We start from the raw sequence: 17,948 nt of genomic DNA, 5'->3' as shown, positions 1-17,948 counted from the left end.
TGAAATTGGGAAAGGGGGAGATGACTACAGTAATGTCAATAAAAATGTCTAAAAACTCCTAGAATAACCTTGAGAACATCTGAATACAGTGAACTAACACCAGTTGACCAAGTCTGTACAGCTTTCCTAATACTGACTCACATGCAAATTAAGCGCATATGTACACTCATTCTGATTGGACAACTTGTTACTAGTAAGAGAAATAATAAACTATCTGGGTAACATTTGAAAAAGCGTTTTAGCTCCTTCTTAAAGAATGTAGTGGTCCTGAAAAGGACCTTTGGAAAATATTCAACTGAGGTTGAACTTAGCCGCCGAAGCCATAGAGCGTGCGGCCCTGGCGCTTGAGCGCGTAGACCACGTCCATGGCGGTGACGGTCTTGCGCTTGGCGTGCTCCGTGTAGGTGACGGCGTCGCGGATCACGTTCTCCAGGAACACCTTCAGCACACCGCGGGTCTCCTCGTAGATGAGGCCGGAGATGCGCTTCACTCCTCCGCGCCGGGCCAGGCGGCGGATGGCGGGCTTGGTGATGCCCTGGATGTTGTCGCGGAGGACCTTGCGGTGGCGCTTGGCGCCGCCTTTGCCAAGGCCTTTACCGCCCTTGCCGCGTCCAGACATGACTACACTCTGAGAAGCTGAGAGCAGATATGCTGGCACTGAGCCTCAGCGCAGCCTTTTATAGTGCCTGGGGCGGACCGAAATGAGAACCTGCAGAGAGGAGGCGGGAAGTTGTGCCCGTCGCCGTGGGGGAGGGGAAGACTTAAAAAAAAAAAAAAAGGCGCCTCTTGTTTCCCTGTCTGTGCTTTCTAACTCCTCACCCTGTTTTAAGAGTTGAGAATCGAGCGCTCAACCAATGCACTGACATTGTACAGACTACAAAAAGCCATGCGGCTGCCTAACAACCTGTCATCCCGTTCAGAGAGGACACTGCAGGAGGCTGCTAAGGTGGTTTGGTAGTCACTGCACACGTTCTAACATGTAATCGGTGCTGTGAATTGTCTTGTTTATTTTCTACAGTGATTAAATTTCAAGTAACTTCCATTACTTAAAACTTTCAAAAGGCCATCTTAATAACTGTACTGTTCTCTTGAGAATTTTTCACAAAAGCATCTATCTGTGAATTATTCATCTGCATCGCTTGGATAATCCTTTTGAGTTTAAAGTCATTTTTCACATTTAAGTGAATTTTTCTTCTCAAATATTTTCTATTTAATCGACTTTCACCAATATTTTCAAGAAAATATCCAAGTGTGTTTGTGAAGTTTAAACAAAATTTTTGAGGCGGTGGGTTCATCTGTGACTGCTACGCACAATACTCTCTGTACAGTACAAGTAAAATGAAAAACACATTTTTATGAAATATTCTGAAAAATTTTCCCCACAACTTCTAAACTAAGATCTGTCAAGAAAATTCATGGAAAGAAGTTATATCTGCAATGACAGGTTGATTGACAAGAACTACATGTATTTAACAGTGAAACTGGAATGTCGTAAGTCCTGAGGCTGGTTGTCTTTTCTTTGGTTACCCTTTATGCTCCTGAATGTGCTTCTCTATGTCTATCACTTTGTGACTAATAGATAAAAAACAATTGTAACCGAAACATAGCAGACCAGTAGTTTCCACCAACCGAAACGGCAAGAATGTCATCTAATAGTATCTGAGACCTATAGAAAAGATTCTCCCACATTGCTGTAAATGTGTCTCTAATGTGTCCGCCAACATGTTTAAACCTATCTTTACTTATGACTTTGCTTTATAACTTCATAAAACTTCTTCCACGTTGGAGCATGAAATTTGGAAATACCTCTAGTATATAGTGTTTCTTATTCCCTTTCAGGTGAGAGATGTGTGGATTTGTTTTGTTTTTGTTTTTCTGTCTGTCTTTCTGTCTCTGTCTGTCTCTGTCTCTCTGTCTCTCTGTTTCTCTATCTGGTTCTGTCTATCTATCTATCTCTCTCTCTCCCTCCCTCCCTCACTCCTCCCCTCCTTCCCTCCCTCTCTCTCTCTTTCTCTCTCCCTCCCTCTCTCTGTGGTTGTGTGTGTGTGTGTGTGTGTGTGTGTGTGTGTTTTCAACTATGCAGGGGTGATGACCAAAAGTCAAAGGACAAACCACGAAGAGTATTAGGGCTGTATCAGAGAAAGCGAGGAAGCATGGTAAGAAACTGTTGTCTCAGCTCAGTAGAGAAAACAAGGACTATGCTGAAGACTGACTTTGGGAAGAGTGTGAATCCCAGAAGAAAGTAAACTGCTATTTTAGGAATCCAAATAAAACGATGAGTTTGGCTTTTCCATAGGTGTTCTGGAGGTACGCCCATGTTTCTGCTTTCTCTGAAGAAGACAAAGTCTCATGAGAAAAAGAAAATCAACAATAAAAAGTGACAGAAGAATAGTTTCTTATTCCTCTGAGTTTCAGATTTGTCATTTGAATACTGTCAAACATGAAGATTTGATTATAGAATACCAAACAGGCTCGAAGACCCAACAGGATATATAAGGTTTTTGATTGGTGATCTGATGATGTCTTCATTCAAGTTCCACATGAACAAGACTGAGGTGTGTTTTGTTCAGTCCATGTAACCGGAGTTTGGCCCAGGACATAATAGGCACTGGGTACTCAACCTGTGAGATGACAGGGAGACTAAGACCTTCAATTCGAGCTTCTCTCTGCCCTTTATTTCATTTTTTCAATTTATTTGTAAATTAAGTGTCTCTGTGCTGGTGCCCGGGATGCCAGAATGGTATGTGTGACACACACCCCTAAACCCAAAGCTGATGTTAGCTAGGAATTAAGCTATAAACCTCTTGCAGGATCAGCAGTTGTTCTTAACAACTCAGCCACTTCTTCATCCTCCTAAATGACTTTTTCGAAGTAATTTCTATCTATATATACTGCAAATTGTTTTCAGATAATATATAACTCTAGTTAAACCTTCCTGGAGTTGCTTTCTGCTAATTCTTCTACTGACTCAGGATAAATAGAAATATACTGAATTGTGTGTCTTCTCCATTACTTTTTAAAGTCTGTTGGCAGCAGAGATCTTTTTTAAACTTTTTAACCTAAGCCTCCCTGTGCCACCAGTCAGTTTTTACATATATGTTCCATGGTCTTTACGAAAACATTCATCTGCAATGTAAAACAGGCAAAGTTGAAAGAGTGTAAAACTGAACACATGCCTAAAGTTTAAAGAAATAGCATGTTTAAGTCATCCTATAAATGCTGAGGGGGACAAAGGAACAATCCTTTCAGGCAATTTGCTATCCCTCCCACAATGCTATACAGTAAAATACACAACAATCTTTGATACAAGCAAACTTCAAAGCTTGAAACATTATGTCTGATAGTATTTACTGGTTAGTAAATTAAAATCTCGCACTAGTTTGTATAAATGGCTAACATCAGTTGTTTGAAGGCATTAATCAAACCAGGGCTGGATTCACTCCACCCACATAACTAAGTAGCACAGCTTCTCCCAGTGGTTTTGTAGGTGGCTCTGAAAAGAGCCTTTGGAGGTTTCCAACAGTGCTTTGTGCAAAGGGTCTCACTTTCCTTTAGCCTTGTGGTGGCTCTCGGTCTTCTTGGGCAGCAGCACGGCCTGGATGTTGGGCAGGACGCCGCCCTGCGCGATGGTGACGCGGCCCAGCAGCTTGTTGAGCTCCTCGTCGTTGCGGATGGCCAGCTGCAGGTGGCGCGGGATGATGCGCGTCTTCTTGTTGTCGCGGGCCGCGTTGCCAGCCAGCTCCAGGATCTCGGCCGTCAGGTACTCCAGCACGGCCGCCAGGTACACCGGGGCGCCGGCGCCCACTCGCTCCGAGTAGTTGCCCTTGCGGAGCAGCCTGTGCACGCGGCCCACGGGGAACTGCAGGCCGGCCCTGGAGGAGCGGGTCTTGGCCTTGGCGCGAGCCTTGCCGCCCTGTTTGCCGCGTCCAGACATGATACAACACTACCAGTTAAAGTCAGTTTAGTGAAGGAGGCCGCACCTACGCTCGTATTATTTATAGTCACTGCAAGGAGTGAAAAGGTAGCAATTTCATTGGTTACATAGAACCATTTCACTTAGACCAATAAAACAGTTGCTTTGGAAAAACCCTTGCTATGATTGGATACTTAGTGGATGACGATTGCTAACGCGCGATACCATAGTCACAAGTTTGTTTAAAAGGCAGCCTGTGCAGAGACATTACAGTTGTTCGGTTTCTCCTCTGTTTAGGCTAGTTTTCTATCCTCGCCATGCCTGAGCCCGCGAAGTCCGCTCCTGCCCCGAAGAAGGGCTCCAAGAAGGCCGTGACCAAGGCCCAGAAGAAGGACGGCAAGAAGCGCAAGCGCAGCCGCAAGGAGAGCTACTCGGTGTACGTGTACAAGGTGCTGAAGCAAGTGCACCCCGACACCGGCATCTCCTCCAAGGCCATGGGCATCATGAACTCGTTCGTCAACGACATCTTCGAGCGCATCGCGAGCGAGGCGTCGCGCCTGGCGCATTACAACAAGCGCTCGACCATCACGTCCCGGGAGATCCAGACGGCCGTGCGCCTGCTGCTGCCCGGGGAGCTGGCCAAGCACGCCGTGTCCGAGGGCACCAAGGCCGTCACCAAGTACACCAGCTCCAAGTGACCAAGCAGATTTCTCTCCTAACCCAAAGGCTCTTTTCAGAGCCACTCACCTTACTGGAAGAACGTGGCACTTTGTGTGATTTGCTTAGAAAGGTAAAGACTAAAGGAATGAATCAATTCAATAGGGTCGGTGAAATTCATGACTAAAAGAAACAGTCCCCTTCCACTATAAATTTACTCGTCTCTGGAAAAATGTGTATAGACGACACCTGTTAACTGCTTTTGAGTACAGTGTTAACGTAAGCAGATCTTTTTCCTTTGGATTAATTTATCAAAAGTAAAAGATGTTTATGTGATAGTAGTGGCTTCATTAGCCAATCACTGCGCTGCGCGGGCAATTTCAAAATTAAGCGCCAGAGATTTTTCTTTTCTTTCTTTCTTTCTTTCTTTTCTTTTTTTTTGGATTTTTTGGTTTTTCGGGACAGGGTTTCTCTGTGTAGCCCTGGCTGTCCTGGAACTCACTCTGTAGACCAGGCTGGCCTCGAACTCAGAAATCCTCCTGCCTCTGCCTCCCAAGTGCTGGGATTAAAGGCGTGCACCACCACTGCCCAGCTGAGCTTATAGTCTTAAATTAATCAAATGGATTTAACTTACCCAAAGGCACCAGTAATAAATACCTGCCAATAATTTATCACCAAATAGTTCATACAATGGTTGTGCAAATATAATATCAGACTATAATTTAATATTTCCTGATTCAGGCTACCATAAATTAATAAATGTTTTATAACCTTATCCCAAGGGAAATAAGGTCTTGTTCCAATGCACAGGAGAAACAAAATTGAGCCACATCGAAATCACATCTTAGTGACAATTGTCATTGTAAACTAAAAATTTGGTCACCTAACATAATCACAGCTGACTCTAAGTCAGTGATTTCAGCATGCAGTACGCTATCTCTATGTCTTTGCATGTTTCAGAAGTTTCCTGAGTCAGGATAAAGTCTTAGAATATACAGTCCCTTTGAATGCTTTGATGTAGGGCTATCCCAGCAGTGGAGGCAGTGGTGGTGATGGCAGTCATTCCCAACACGATGACAATAGTCAGTCCTTTTCTTCATTGGATTCAATATGATAAAGCATAGACGTGGAAGGAGATTCTAGCCAAGTTCTGTCCATCCGTACATGCATCCAAACACCAATCTAAGCTCAAAGTACACAAATCCCCTGGGAGTTCAAATTAACAATAGTTCTAGCATCTAAACGTTTATAAAGACCAACTGAAACAAAACACACATTTTTCAAACTGATTCCAAGTAGATCTTCCAGTCATGAACAGATAAGGAAGAGGAGCACATGCCATGCTAAGATAATTTTTTTTTTTTTTGTAGAAGAGAACATAGTCTCATTGTTAATAGTATTTTTCTAACATTTACTTTTCTAGGCTCAAAAGTTATACAATGCCAATAATAATTTCCAAAGATGTTCTTGAGTAGCTCTTCCCTCCATATGAACAGAGGGAGAGGATAGATATCCCACCCCCATGTCATAGTATCCCCTCAGACCCATTACTATGGATGGATGGTGTTATTATTATTACAGAACTATCTTAACTCTTTGCCTTTCTGTTTGGTGTGAGCAAAACCTACAGGGCTTCGATCTATGAAACTGACATAACAACTCGCACCTCTGGTCCTCATTTGTTCCCAATGTATCCATACACTTAACTCTGAAACAGACAACAGGAGTGTGTTACGGACGAAAAGGAGGTGGAATCAAAGATAGTACATAATGTTTTCTTTAAACCCTTCAGCTACTAAAATGAACAACTTCCTCTTCCTTTCAGTTTTTCTTCCATTTCAAATAATAGATAACCATCCCAGATATATTTTTCAAACAATGCTCCTCATGTCCAATACAAATATGAAGTATTTCCATCCCTATTTCATATGACAAATTCAAATTTAAATCCTCTCCACTGGAAAATAAAGACCCTCTACTGTCATAGGGTCCTGGAATCCAATTAGAGGCATTAGTGTGGATGGCCTTGCTGGAGGGCCTTCCTCAACACAGAGAGGAGAGCTTTATTTCATCCCAGATTACAAACCATCTTTTTTCCTGCATTGGCTAATTTTTCCATCTGCCCCCAGGTAGGAAACATACAATCCACTATGGAAGGTAGTGGTTTCAAAACTGTATTAGATGTCTGAGCCTAAGTCAGATAAGCCATTTGTTGAGAAGGCAAGTCAGAGACAAACTGGTCACATGAGGATTTCTCAGTTTCATTAGCCTTTCTAGAAACCAATGATCACCTGAATCTGTGAAAACATAAACATACACTTTCCCCATTTTATAACATTTATTTTTTCCATTTCTAAGAGTCTTCCTCATTATACTAAATAGATTGTAATATATTACTCTCAACATTTTCTCTAGTAACAGCTGAATTTTAGAGAACATGGGATCATCATTTTTACAATTCAAAAGTTTTAAAGTAAATACCAAATCTAATATGTTTCTAAAATTAAGGGCCATCTTTCCCCTTTTGTTTAACACCTCCTTTAATGTTCTATTAGAAGTTTCAATGCTGGCCTATCCTTGAGAGTCCTAAGGGATACTCATAGTATGTTTAATATTTCAACGAAGTAAAAGTTCTTTAAGGTTCTGTGACCATTCACCATCTTATTTTGTTGAGGAATACTCATAACATTAAAAGCTTTTTAAAAATGTAATATAACTGTTAAAGCCTTTTCATTACTTAATGCATTGAAATCCTGAAAATGTATCTATAGAATTATGTAAATATTGCAACTTCAAAAGTAGTAATGTAGATTATATCCAGTTGCTATATCTCATTTGATATATTACCTCTGGGATTACTACCAGAAGCCAAGCAAGGCCTATGAAATGTTTGACAAGTTTCACAATTTAAAGTTATTACTTTTACCATTCCTTGAGTTACAGGAAATTTTCTTTGTAACCTTCCCAGTTAATACGTGTATCTGCTTGAAACTTAGTAGCTTCAGGGAAAAAAAGTACAAGAACATAATTGATATATATTGATTAAAGAATCTGAGAATTGGCCGGGCAGTGGTGGCCCACACCTTTAATGCCAGCACTTGGGAGGCAGAGGCAGGCGGATTTCTGAGTCTGAGAGTTCGAAGCCAGCCTGGTCTATAGAGTGAGTTCCAGGACAGCCAGGACTACACAGAGAAACCCTGTCTCAGAAAAAAAAAAAAAAAAAGAGTTGATTAGCATTGACCAAAGAGCCAAGGAGACTGGTGTATGCTCTGATATGCAAAATAAAATGTATATTAATGTGATGAATTAGTAGTTGACAACTGTGAAAATGAAAGAAATGTTTCTATATCATCATGATAAAGAAAAAGAGTATGAACATGTTGAACAGTATATGCTGCATATTGTGAGTCTGTAGTTATGCTTAAGGGAAAAATCTGACAAGATTGAAATAATAGCTGGAAACTTGGCCTTTTGCACAGATAAGTATGGGGTTTGTAATACTTTAGAAATCTCTCTTTTTTTTTCATAAGAATATCCAGTAATTCTAAATGTATTAGCATCAGTATATACAGTGCTCAATCAAAAGGTTCATGCTTAATGATAGGACCAATAATAACATATGTTAATTTTAAAAACTAAATACACTTCTGTTTGAATATTGGTTATTCCCCGGGTCTGGCATGGCCTTGGTGAGGACAGAATGACACAGTTCCTGCCCCTGTAACAGGGACAATGGACGTGGACCTCCAAGAGTGTCGCTGGCTGTCATGGACATAAAGCTTGTTTGTATAATAATTTACATATTTTCACATTCCTCCGATGTCCTCTCTGTTCACGTCAATGAGTCCAGGAGGCAAAGGTGTGGCTAATGTCTTTGCAAAATGGTAGACACTGGGACCTTCATGACGGCCTTTAAGGCTGTAGAAAAGAACTCTAAAAAACACGAATTCTAAAATGTATAATTTCTCAACTATACAAAAATATAAGGATGCAATATTGATTGTATAAGGAGCTCCACAGATCTTTTTTTTTTTTTTTTTTTTTTTTTTTTTTTTTTTTTTTGGTTTTTCGAGACAGGGTTTCTCTGTATAGCCCTGGCTGTCCTGGAACTCACTCTGTAGACCAGGCTGGCCTCGAACTCAGAAATCCGCCTGCCTCTGCCTCCCAAGTGCTGGGATTAAAGGCGTGCGCCACCACCGCCCGGCCCGAGCTCCACAGATCTTAAGGAGCAAAGGCCACTACACTATGAGCCAGCTTGTCAGAAAGAAACAAAGGTAGGCAGATTCCTGAGTTCAAGGTCAGCCTGAGACACAACGAAGTTAGGCCCAGGTATGGTAGAAATGGTAATTTCAGGAAGGGATCCCACAATGCTAGCTTAGCATCTGTGTTTAACAGTGGCAGGCAGATCTCTGAATTCTTTTGCAATGTTAAGAGAAAATGTGTGTTTGCTGTCTCCTAAGAATCAAAGGGCTGGGATCACAGGATTCTGATTCTTAGGATAATCAAAAGGAAACCTGGAGTAAATGACTGGATTGATTGACTGGATTGATATGTAAAATAAATAAAAGAATGGGTTTCTGATCTTCCGGAGATGAGCTATCCAGAGAAAGTTTTTAGAATAGCAAGAGAGAACAGAGAGAGAGAGAGAGAGAGAGAGAGAGAGAGAGAGACAGAGAGAGAGAGACAGAGAGAGAGAGAAAACCACTCCAGAGAGAAAGAAAGCACAGCAGAGAGGAAACAGCCTGGAGAGCTGTCTCTAGCAGAACATAGGCCATCAGTGTGGACCCATGACTTGAGTTGCTTGTTTCCCCGGCTCTGAAACACCCCTTCTCTCAGAACTGAAAAGAATAAACCTTTTTTGAGACCCCTGGCATATAGAGGCTGAAGCCAGGCCATTCATGCTCCAGGAACTTAGCTGACTACAAAAGGGCAGAGCCAAGAATGCAGGTCATCTGGTTCATAGGCTTTGGGCTCTGGGTTCTAGGAACTGGTTGACCATAAAGAAAATACCAGTCATCTGGGCTGTTCCATGGACTGGCTGGTCACATGATAGATCATTAAACAAGATTAAATTCTTTAAAAAAAATAAGTACATAGGGTGTGTTTCCCACATGATCGAATGGCCTGGGGACCTTCCACTGTTTTTATGATACTGTCTGCTGATGTTCTTATGATTCCACCTCACTCCCTTCACCGCCCTGGTTTATGGTTTTCTCCTTTAAATACCCCTTGCTCCCGAGCCTCGGGGTCCACACTCCTCCTGGGAGTCTCGGCCTCAGTCGACTGATATCCCGAAATCCAGAAATAAAGCCTTTTGTGGTTTGCAGCAAGTTTGGTCTCTTGAGTAATTCTGGGTAGTCGTAATCTCCTGTGACTTGAGTGGGTTCTCCCCACTGTGGGGGCCTTACAGAACACCTCTTCAAGCCAAGGCTGGTCCTTGTCGGATTATTAATTTTTTATGTAATCACTGAAAGCTATCTTGGTGGGGGGGGGGGGGGAACAGGGAGAAGTGTCAAATGATGAAAGAGGCTGACTCCATGACAGGCTTCAAATTAGAAGTTTAGGAGATTAGTCATAACAATCCAGGCTTCAGGCAGCTAGTCAGAAAATGCCGCATAATCTGGCCTGAAGCAAAGACAATGGGTCAGCAGTTTTCAGCCAGTCCCCCAAGCCTGGTAATGGAAGGTTCTTAGGGATAGAGTAAGACAAAGCCCACCTACGTTGGGATTCCCCGAAGGTGCTTTAAGTCATGGCTGCAAGCTCACATTGGGGATTGGAGGGAGGTGGGGGTGGGTGGGTCTCTATTGTGGTAATGGGAGACCCCAGCTGGACTTCTGCGGAGTAAAACACTCGTTGTGTTGTGTTTACATACTATTTGAGCAAGGGGTATCATTCTTCAGTGAATCATGGACCCTTACACAACCATTCATTAAATGGAGACCCCAGACAAAGGCACAAAGACCTTCTTCTAGGGATCCAGGTAAACTCTCTAGAAGGATAAGATACTCTAAAATTTCATTGGGGGTTGCTAGAGGGTCTCAGGTGATCTACAAAAGTGGTCTACATTCCTATATCATGGACGTTCAACCATGTAAAAAGATAGGGCTTACCAGCTCAGATGTCCCATTCTGAGATAAGGTATTTCCCCATTTTTTGCAGTTATCCGCAGTATGTTCATTGAGAGAAGATTTTATGATCTTGTTCTGGATTTTATGGTCTATTCCTGAAGCTGGTACCTTACTGCCTTTCTTGTAACCAGGCCTGATCCTCAAAATGGAGACAAATGGGGTTTATATTACCCTTTTATCTATTAAGAGTAATCTACCATTTGGTTTGGTTTGCTTTTGCTTTTTGAGACAGGGTTTCGTTGTGTAGCTGTCCTGTAACTCACTCTGTAGACTAGGCAGGCTTGGAATTCAGTGATCTATCTGCCTCTACCTCCCAAGTGCTAAAGCACATAGTGTGTTTTTCCAGCTGTTCTGATGTTTTGTCTTGTTTTGTTTTGTCTCTGTCCCAGAGTCAAATGGCCTTTTGATAGGACAGAGATTTGAGGAAACTTTTTTTTTTTTAAAAAAGCATGCTTAGGTCTGGAGAGGGTGGGCCATACCCAACTCCAGAGCCAGCTTTTTAATAAAGTAGAACAGCATAAAACAATATTATCCATTTCCAAAATACATCTGAATCCCTGCAAAACTGAATCAAGTGACCAGAAAGAGGAACCAGTACAAAGAGAGAACAAAGAAGGCTCAGAGATGAGATTTTGTGGGACTTAAACAGTAGACTTGATTGAGCAAGTCAACTAGAGGGACAGGAATGAGCAAGCTCCAGGGGGAGCTGGGAGACAAAACTACAACAAACCTTATACATACAGACAAGTACAGGACAACACAACTACATTTTAAGGGAGTGGGATTCACTCTGCCTTGACCAATCCAAACAGTAATAATCAGACAAACAATGGCAGGACCCTCACCCAGCTTGGAACACTGACAACTGGGGGCATCTGGGATGCAGAGGTCCCTACCCAAAAGCCAACAGTGTGTCCTTGATTTAATCTACAGTGGTAGTAACATTATTTTCTTGACTTTTCTCCAGCTAAAATACTAGCTTTTGCTGCCATATTTAGAATTGTAAATAGCTCTGGCTTCTAGAATGGCTCTCATTAAAGCCTCCCAGGCATTTGAGATTAAGCTGTAATTAGGGGTGAGTCCTTGTAAAATTCTTTTTACATAAATGGAATGTATTCCATAAGTAACTACTACCTGTTTAGAATACGAAAAAGTTCCATAAGTTAATAGAGTATGACTATAGTGTATTTTCCTTGAAGATACTGAAACAGTTTGGGGTAATTTGAGTCACAGCTACAGAAAATGCTTTCATATCTTGGGGGGGTGAGGGGGACTTTTATTGATTTTTTTTCATAAGGATTATAAGCAGGATTACATTCCTTATTTATCGCAGAAATGTGCATATTATGAGCTAATTGTTCAATTTTCATAATTCTTTACGTTGACTTTTAGATGCTACTATTTCATCATCTTATTCAGAATTGTAGATTCATTATCAATTTCTGTATCAAATAAAGGTTTAAAGCCTGGCATATAAGTGAGCAAATACAGGTGTGGAAATGCCGTCTTTTTTGAGCCTGTTTAAAGACTTTCAAAGCCTAGTTCCATGTTTTATAATTTGGAACCACCCTGCCACTCAGGTGGAACCAGTAGCAATATTTATGTGTTTGCTGAAATAATTCTTTAGGTGTAGAATGTTTTACCTTAACACCTAATCCTTTAATTGGGTCTTTTAATAAATCTATGTACTAGTTTTCAACAGAAGGAGAATTCCCCATAATTAACTTCCTTTCAAAAGCTTTTAAAACCTGGTTCCATATTTTATAATTAAGACCTGGCTTTCCATTCCGGTGGAGCCAGTTGCAATGTTTCTTAATTGTTTAAAACATTGTGTAAAAGTTTCATTTTTTACACATCCTCCACATCTGGTAAGGCATTGAGCAATTGTACATATTGATTTTCAATTGATGGGGAATTTCACATTTCTTTTGCTTTTGATGCCGAAAGTTGTGCTTACCTTTGTGCAGACTAGTCACCTTTGCTTTCTGCTGTTTTTCTTTCAGGTGGCGTTCTTGGAGGTATTCTTATTTTCTTTTAGGAAGAGGAAGAGAAGTAAAATTCTGACAGAGGTCAGTAACCCGGCTCATAGGCTCAGATTTAGGCTAAAATTAGGAGTTAATGGCAATTTTAAAATATCTTCCATAGTCTACAGACTCTGAAGATGCCTTGACTAAGAATCTTGAGTCCCAGGAAGTGCTTGGATTATCCAAACATAGTTTAATTCCCATTGGTTTCTTTACAGTATTTGATGTGTGGAATTTGTGTGCGTATTTAGACTTCTGTTATTTACAGAATACTAACACAGCTTCTACAGGGTGTGCTCCTGCCCATGTCCTGCAGGCATTTTTATCATTTACAGCTCCATGAAACCTTATAAATAACCTTCCGATATGATCAACATCTGTTCCTCTCTATACTTGCCACAACTGGAGTTATCACAGAGAAAGGAGCCTCCCTTGAGGAAATGCCTCTATGAGATCCAGCTGTAAGGTATTTTCTCAATTAGTGATCAAGGGTGGGAGGGCCCAGCCCATTGTAGGTTGTATTATACCTGGGCTGGTAGTCCTGGGTTCTTTAAGAAAGCAAACTGAGCAAGCCAGGAGAAGTCATCTGGTAAGCAGCGCCCCTCCATTGTCTCTGCATCAGCTCCTGCCTCTGAGTTCCTGCCCTGTGCGGGTTCTGGTCCTGACTTCCTTTGGTGATGAACAGCAACATAAAAGTGCGAGCTGGATAAACCCTTTCCTCTTCAACTTGCTTCTTGGTCATGATGTTTTGTGCAGGAATAGAAACTCTTTTAATATAGCAAGAAGGGTCTTGGTATACTTGGACACTGTCTCAGACTTGCTGTACTCTTACAACAGCTTCTGACATTTTGTGTGCTATGTCTCCTGTCCTAAATCTGTCCATTTGTATCCTCTCTCACACAGGAGCCCTGGCTGGAGGTGCCTCAAGCACGATGTACAGAGCTTCTGAGAGCTTTTACCAGGTCTTTCACTCTGACTGAAATGCATCTCTTCTTCCTCACTTTCTGCAAATTGTACCAAAAGTTGACTCTCCAGATTCTTCATGTAACCCAGCAAACCTAATTAGCAATTAGTGAATTTTCCTGTTGCTGTGATGAAATACCAAACAATAGCAACTCAAGCAAGGTTTATTTTAGCTCCTAGTTTGAAGGGATACAGTCCTTCAGAACAGGGGTGGCCTGTTAACCATCCTGGCAGAAACACTCAAGACTTCCTGTGAGACCTCAGGCTATTGAAACAGTGGGAACTCCACCCCCAACTAAAACTACCCATCTGCTCCCAGGAATCTCATGCTGGGGACAGGAAAGGTTAAAATCCCGGTTCCAGCTCTAGAAGAAACTTGTCTCCTCAGAAGAGGTTTTACACAGTTCTGACAATTTATAGGCCATCTTGCAGGATAAATAATGGCAGCCAAGATAGTGTTGGGTAGTACATGTTTTGATCAGGACTGCATACTTGGGCATACCCCTTCCCTTATGATTAAAGGTCGCTGGACCTCCTCATTTGTTCCTCCTCCCAGTGTGGCCACAGTGAATAAATCTCCTTTCTCTGCTATTGTCTACGATAATCATCGTATTGAGAATGGATGGCCATGTCCATGGCCCAGGCTTTAAGCATAAAGATTCCAATACTAAACATAGTGTTCAGAATATGAAGTGTGTGTGGTATCAAACCTAGGTGGGGCTCTGGACAACAAAGGAGGCGTCTATACCACCCTAACAGTACAAGTGCCTATGTCCTCTGGCATACTGTATGACACAAAATAGACGTTCCTAGTAAACTAGTGGAATCTTAGAATGGTCCCAGAACAGGGTGGTATCTGTTCCCCCCACCACTACCACCGTCTTTATGGCACAGATGGGTGAGATGGGGCAGCTCTCAGAATCAGGAGTTTGGAATTGTCATAGATCTGCTGCACTGCCTTAATTTGCAGTTACCTGGAGGGAGAGACAAGATGAGTAGGCCTGACGACAGCTGGGAGTCGTCAACTTATCGGTGGAATAGCTAAGATGTTCTTTTTGTATACCTCTTCTCCTCCTTCTCCATCCTCCCCCTCCCTGTTGCTCCCTCCTCCTCTTCCTCCTACACATAGAGTGCGGAATACCCTGAAGCTAGCTATGTAGCCCAGACTAGCCTTAATCTAGTAATCCTCCTATTTAGACCCTGAGTAAAGGAAATATAGACCGGCACTACCATGCCCTGATTGTATCATTTTTTGACTGCAGAATTATGGTATCCTAGTATGAATATGTGTTTTAAAAGTTTATGAATTTTTAATGCTTGGGAGTGTCCTGACTTTTAATTCTATTTACTGTTTCCTAATTTGTGCATGAGCATATGCTATATCTCCTGATACCAAGACCCTTCTTGCTATATTAAATTTCATATGTTCTATTAATTGGGTACTTATCAGTACATAAAATATCATAAATGACTTTGCCTATAGCTTACTAATTAAAAGTATATTTCTTTTTTTTACAGAAAAACTGTTACAATGCCAAGCATAGTGGCACATGCCTTTAATCCCTGCAGTCAACAGGCAGAGAAAGGTGTATCTTTATGAGTTCAAGGCTAGTCTGGACTACATAGTAAGAATGAAACATACATAAATACATACATACATACATACATACATACATACATACATAGTGATTTTTTGAGCCTAAAGGCAAGCAGCAATATAAAGACCACTTAATAATGACATGATTTGTTACATCACATTTTATTAATTATATATTTGTAAAAGTTTATATATAGCAAATTTTATTATGGTCAATCACAGGGTGAGTCAAGGCCATAAAATTCTGTGTCTTCCATATGTGAATATTCTACAGATGCCTAAATGGCTATCTCTTCAGAAACACTTTGAAACAGTGTCACATTTGAGAATTATAAAAATGAAAAAGAAAGTTGTTAGAGGCTTCAATTTATTTCTGCTGTTTTTAAGTTTACAGCCAAAACAAATGGGTTTCATAATAGCATTTTCATACACAGAGATCATTGTTCCAGTTCCCTGCTTAGCGTATGCTTTTTTCCTTTCTCTGGGAGTGTCTTAGTCACTATTCTATCGCTGTGGAGAGACACCACAATCAAGGCAAATACTTACCAAAGAAAATATTTACTTGGAGGCTTGCTTTCAATTTTAGAGAGTGAGTCCATGACCAGAATGATGCGGAGGCAGGTAAGTATGGCCTCAGAGGAGAAGCTGAGAGCTCACATCCAATCAGCAAGGGAGAGAGAGAGAGAGAGAGAGAGAGAGAGAGAGAGAGAATGAATATACTTCCTCAAATCCTACCCCTAGTGACACACCCCCTCCAAGCCTACATCTAATTCTTCCCAAAACAGTTCCACCAAATAAAGACCAAACGCTCGAATTTATGAGCCTATGGGAGCCATTCTCCTTCCACCACAAAGAGGAAATCCAATTATCACGTTATTTAGACCAGAACACTATATAATCAAAATAATCTAAACATATTTTTTAAGTAAAAAGTTAACATAGAGTATGATCACGATATGGGGAAGGACTGTAATAATGAAATTTCTCTTCATTGTAAATTAGTGTACAACAAATGATTAAATAAATCAGTAATAATGGAACTGGGCATAGTGTCACATACCTATACTCCCAGCATTCAGGAGACTGAGACAGGAGTATCGTGCTTGGCAGGCCTGCTAGTCTCAAATACCAAAGAACAGGGGCTAGAGACATGGGTCAATGGTTGAGTAAGAGCATATAATATAATGTTCTTGTAGAGGACCCAATTTCAGTTGCCAGAACCAGGGGATCAGACCCCAGTTTTTCCACTCGCAAGCACATGAACACACACAAACAAACAAACACACACACACTGGAGAGAGAGAGAGAGAGAGAGAGAGAGAGAGAGAGAGAGAGAGAGAATAAATCTTTTTTTAAAAAAGCAAAACAAAATGTAGTGTATTTGTTACTTTCCTTCTGCTGTAATAAAACATCAAAGTGAACTCAACTTATAAAAGAAAGTTGTACTTTGGCTTACCCTTCTAGAGGCCTAGAGTCCATAATGGCAAGGCCCATGCATGGCACTTGGAGTCGAAAGCTGGAAGTTGGGACCTCATATCAACCACAAGAATGAAGCTGAGAGCAAACTATAAGCCGGGCTAGGCCTTAGGCTCTCAGACCTGGCCCCCAGTGACAACTTTCCCAAAACTTTCTTCAAAATTAACTTAGAACTTTACATAACTACTTTCATCATGTCCAAGATCATGATCCACAGTGACCTACATACAAGCTTCCTTAAAAGGTCCTGCATGCTAGACGTCTAGACTGTCTCCCATATAATCATACTGGGGGGCCAAATTCCCAACACAGTGGCAACTGTAAGCCAATCACACCAAACCAAACAATAGCATCATCTATTATCTACCCACCACCCAGCAATCCACCCATTCATCTATCCATCCATGCCAAACCATGTACACGTCATCCTGTCCAGTCACCATCCTCTCACCTAGCCTTATTCGTCCATGGTTCTTCTGTATGACCATTTACCTGAATACCACATACTCACTGATGTCTATTGTACAAGCAAGCTAGCCAGTTCTGATCCCTAGGCTATAATTCTTTCACAGTAACCTCCACTGTGGCTGGAAGAGGAAAGGGGTTTCCAGTTCATAGACTTCGGATTGCTTACCCAGTCTCCATAAAGGCAAACAGAAGGGCCTACAGCTGCTCACCCAAGGATATCATATCTAGAACAGTAGACCATGCTCTCATCTTCTCACTTGCATTTTCCCTTCCTCTACACTACTCACACTCCAAGCCCTTAGTCTTGATCCTGAGTGGAGTTGCAGGATCACTCAATCTTTGTTCTCCCTGGGAAATTTACACATAACCTCGGCAGTGTTTCCTTGTCTGTCTTGCAGCCACATGAGGCAGTTAGTGTGACTGAACTCCAGCCATGAGTTAAGTGATAGGGTCCCAGACCCTATACCTTAAAAAACACTTAGGGCTGGAGAACTGGCTTCATAATTAAAAGCACTGGCTGATCTTGCATAATACCCTGGTTTCTGTTCGTAGGATCTACAGAGTGGCTTCCAGCCATCTTTAACTCCAGTTTGGGAGGATCTGCCTCCCCCTTCTGGCTGTCACAGGTACTACATACAGATGGTTCGCATACAGGCTGGCAGAAACACGCATATATATATATATATATATATATATATATATATATATATATATATATATAT

General features: G+C 41.5%; 3 protein-coding genes across 3 annotated transcripts; 1 reads left to right on the top strand and 2 right to left on the bottom strand.

The window, feature by feature from the left end:
- Window positions 1-306: 306 nt before the first annotated feature.
- On the bottom strand, window positions 307-635 carry LOC114628321 (histone H4). The gene has a single exon (XM_028776288.1). It carries the CDS (start codon window positions 617-619, stop codon window positions 308-310), a length of 312 nt encoding a protein of 103 aa, XP_028632121.1. The 5' UTR covers window positions 620-635; the 3' UTR covers window position 307.
- A 2,855-nt stretch (window positions 636-3,490) lies between these two features.
- Window positions 3,491-16,066, bottom strand: LOC114628305 (histone H2A type 1-B/E). Its single transcript, XM_028776270.1, has 2 exons — window positions 15,829-16,066; window positions 3,491-4,004 (listed from the first exon to the last, which is right to left on the bottom strand). Exon 2 carries the CDS (start codon window positions 3,932-3,934, stop codon window positions 3,542-3,544), a length of 393 nt encoding a protein of 130 aa, XP_028632103.1. The 5' UTR covers window positions 3,935-4,004; window positions 15,829-16,066; the 3' UTR covers window positions 3,491-3,541.
- Window positions 4,231-4,613, top strand: LOC114628315 (histone H2B type 1-F/J/L). The gene has a single exon (XM_028776281.1). The coding sequence runs from the start codon at window positions 4,231-4,233 to the stop codon at window positions 4,609-4,611; it is 381 nt and encodes a 126-aa protein (XP_028632114.1). The 3' UTR covers window positions 4,612-4,613.
- Window positions 16,067-17,948: the final 1,882 nt, after the last annotated feature.

Source organism: Grammomys surdaster, unplaced genomic scaffold (assembly GCF_004785775.1).
Source record: "Grammomys surdaster isolate TR1022 unplaced genomic scaffold, NIH_TR_1.0 267, whole genome shotgun sequence".
NCBI classification, from domain to species: Eukaryota; Metazoa; Chordata; class Mammalia; order Rodentia; family Muridae; genus Grammomys; species Grammomys surdaster.
The sequence above is the reverse complement of the archived record's forward strand: the minus strand, read 5'-3'. Positions and strand labels throughout refer to the sequence as shown.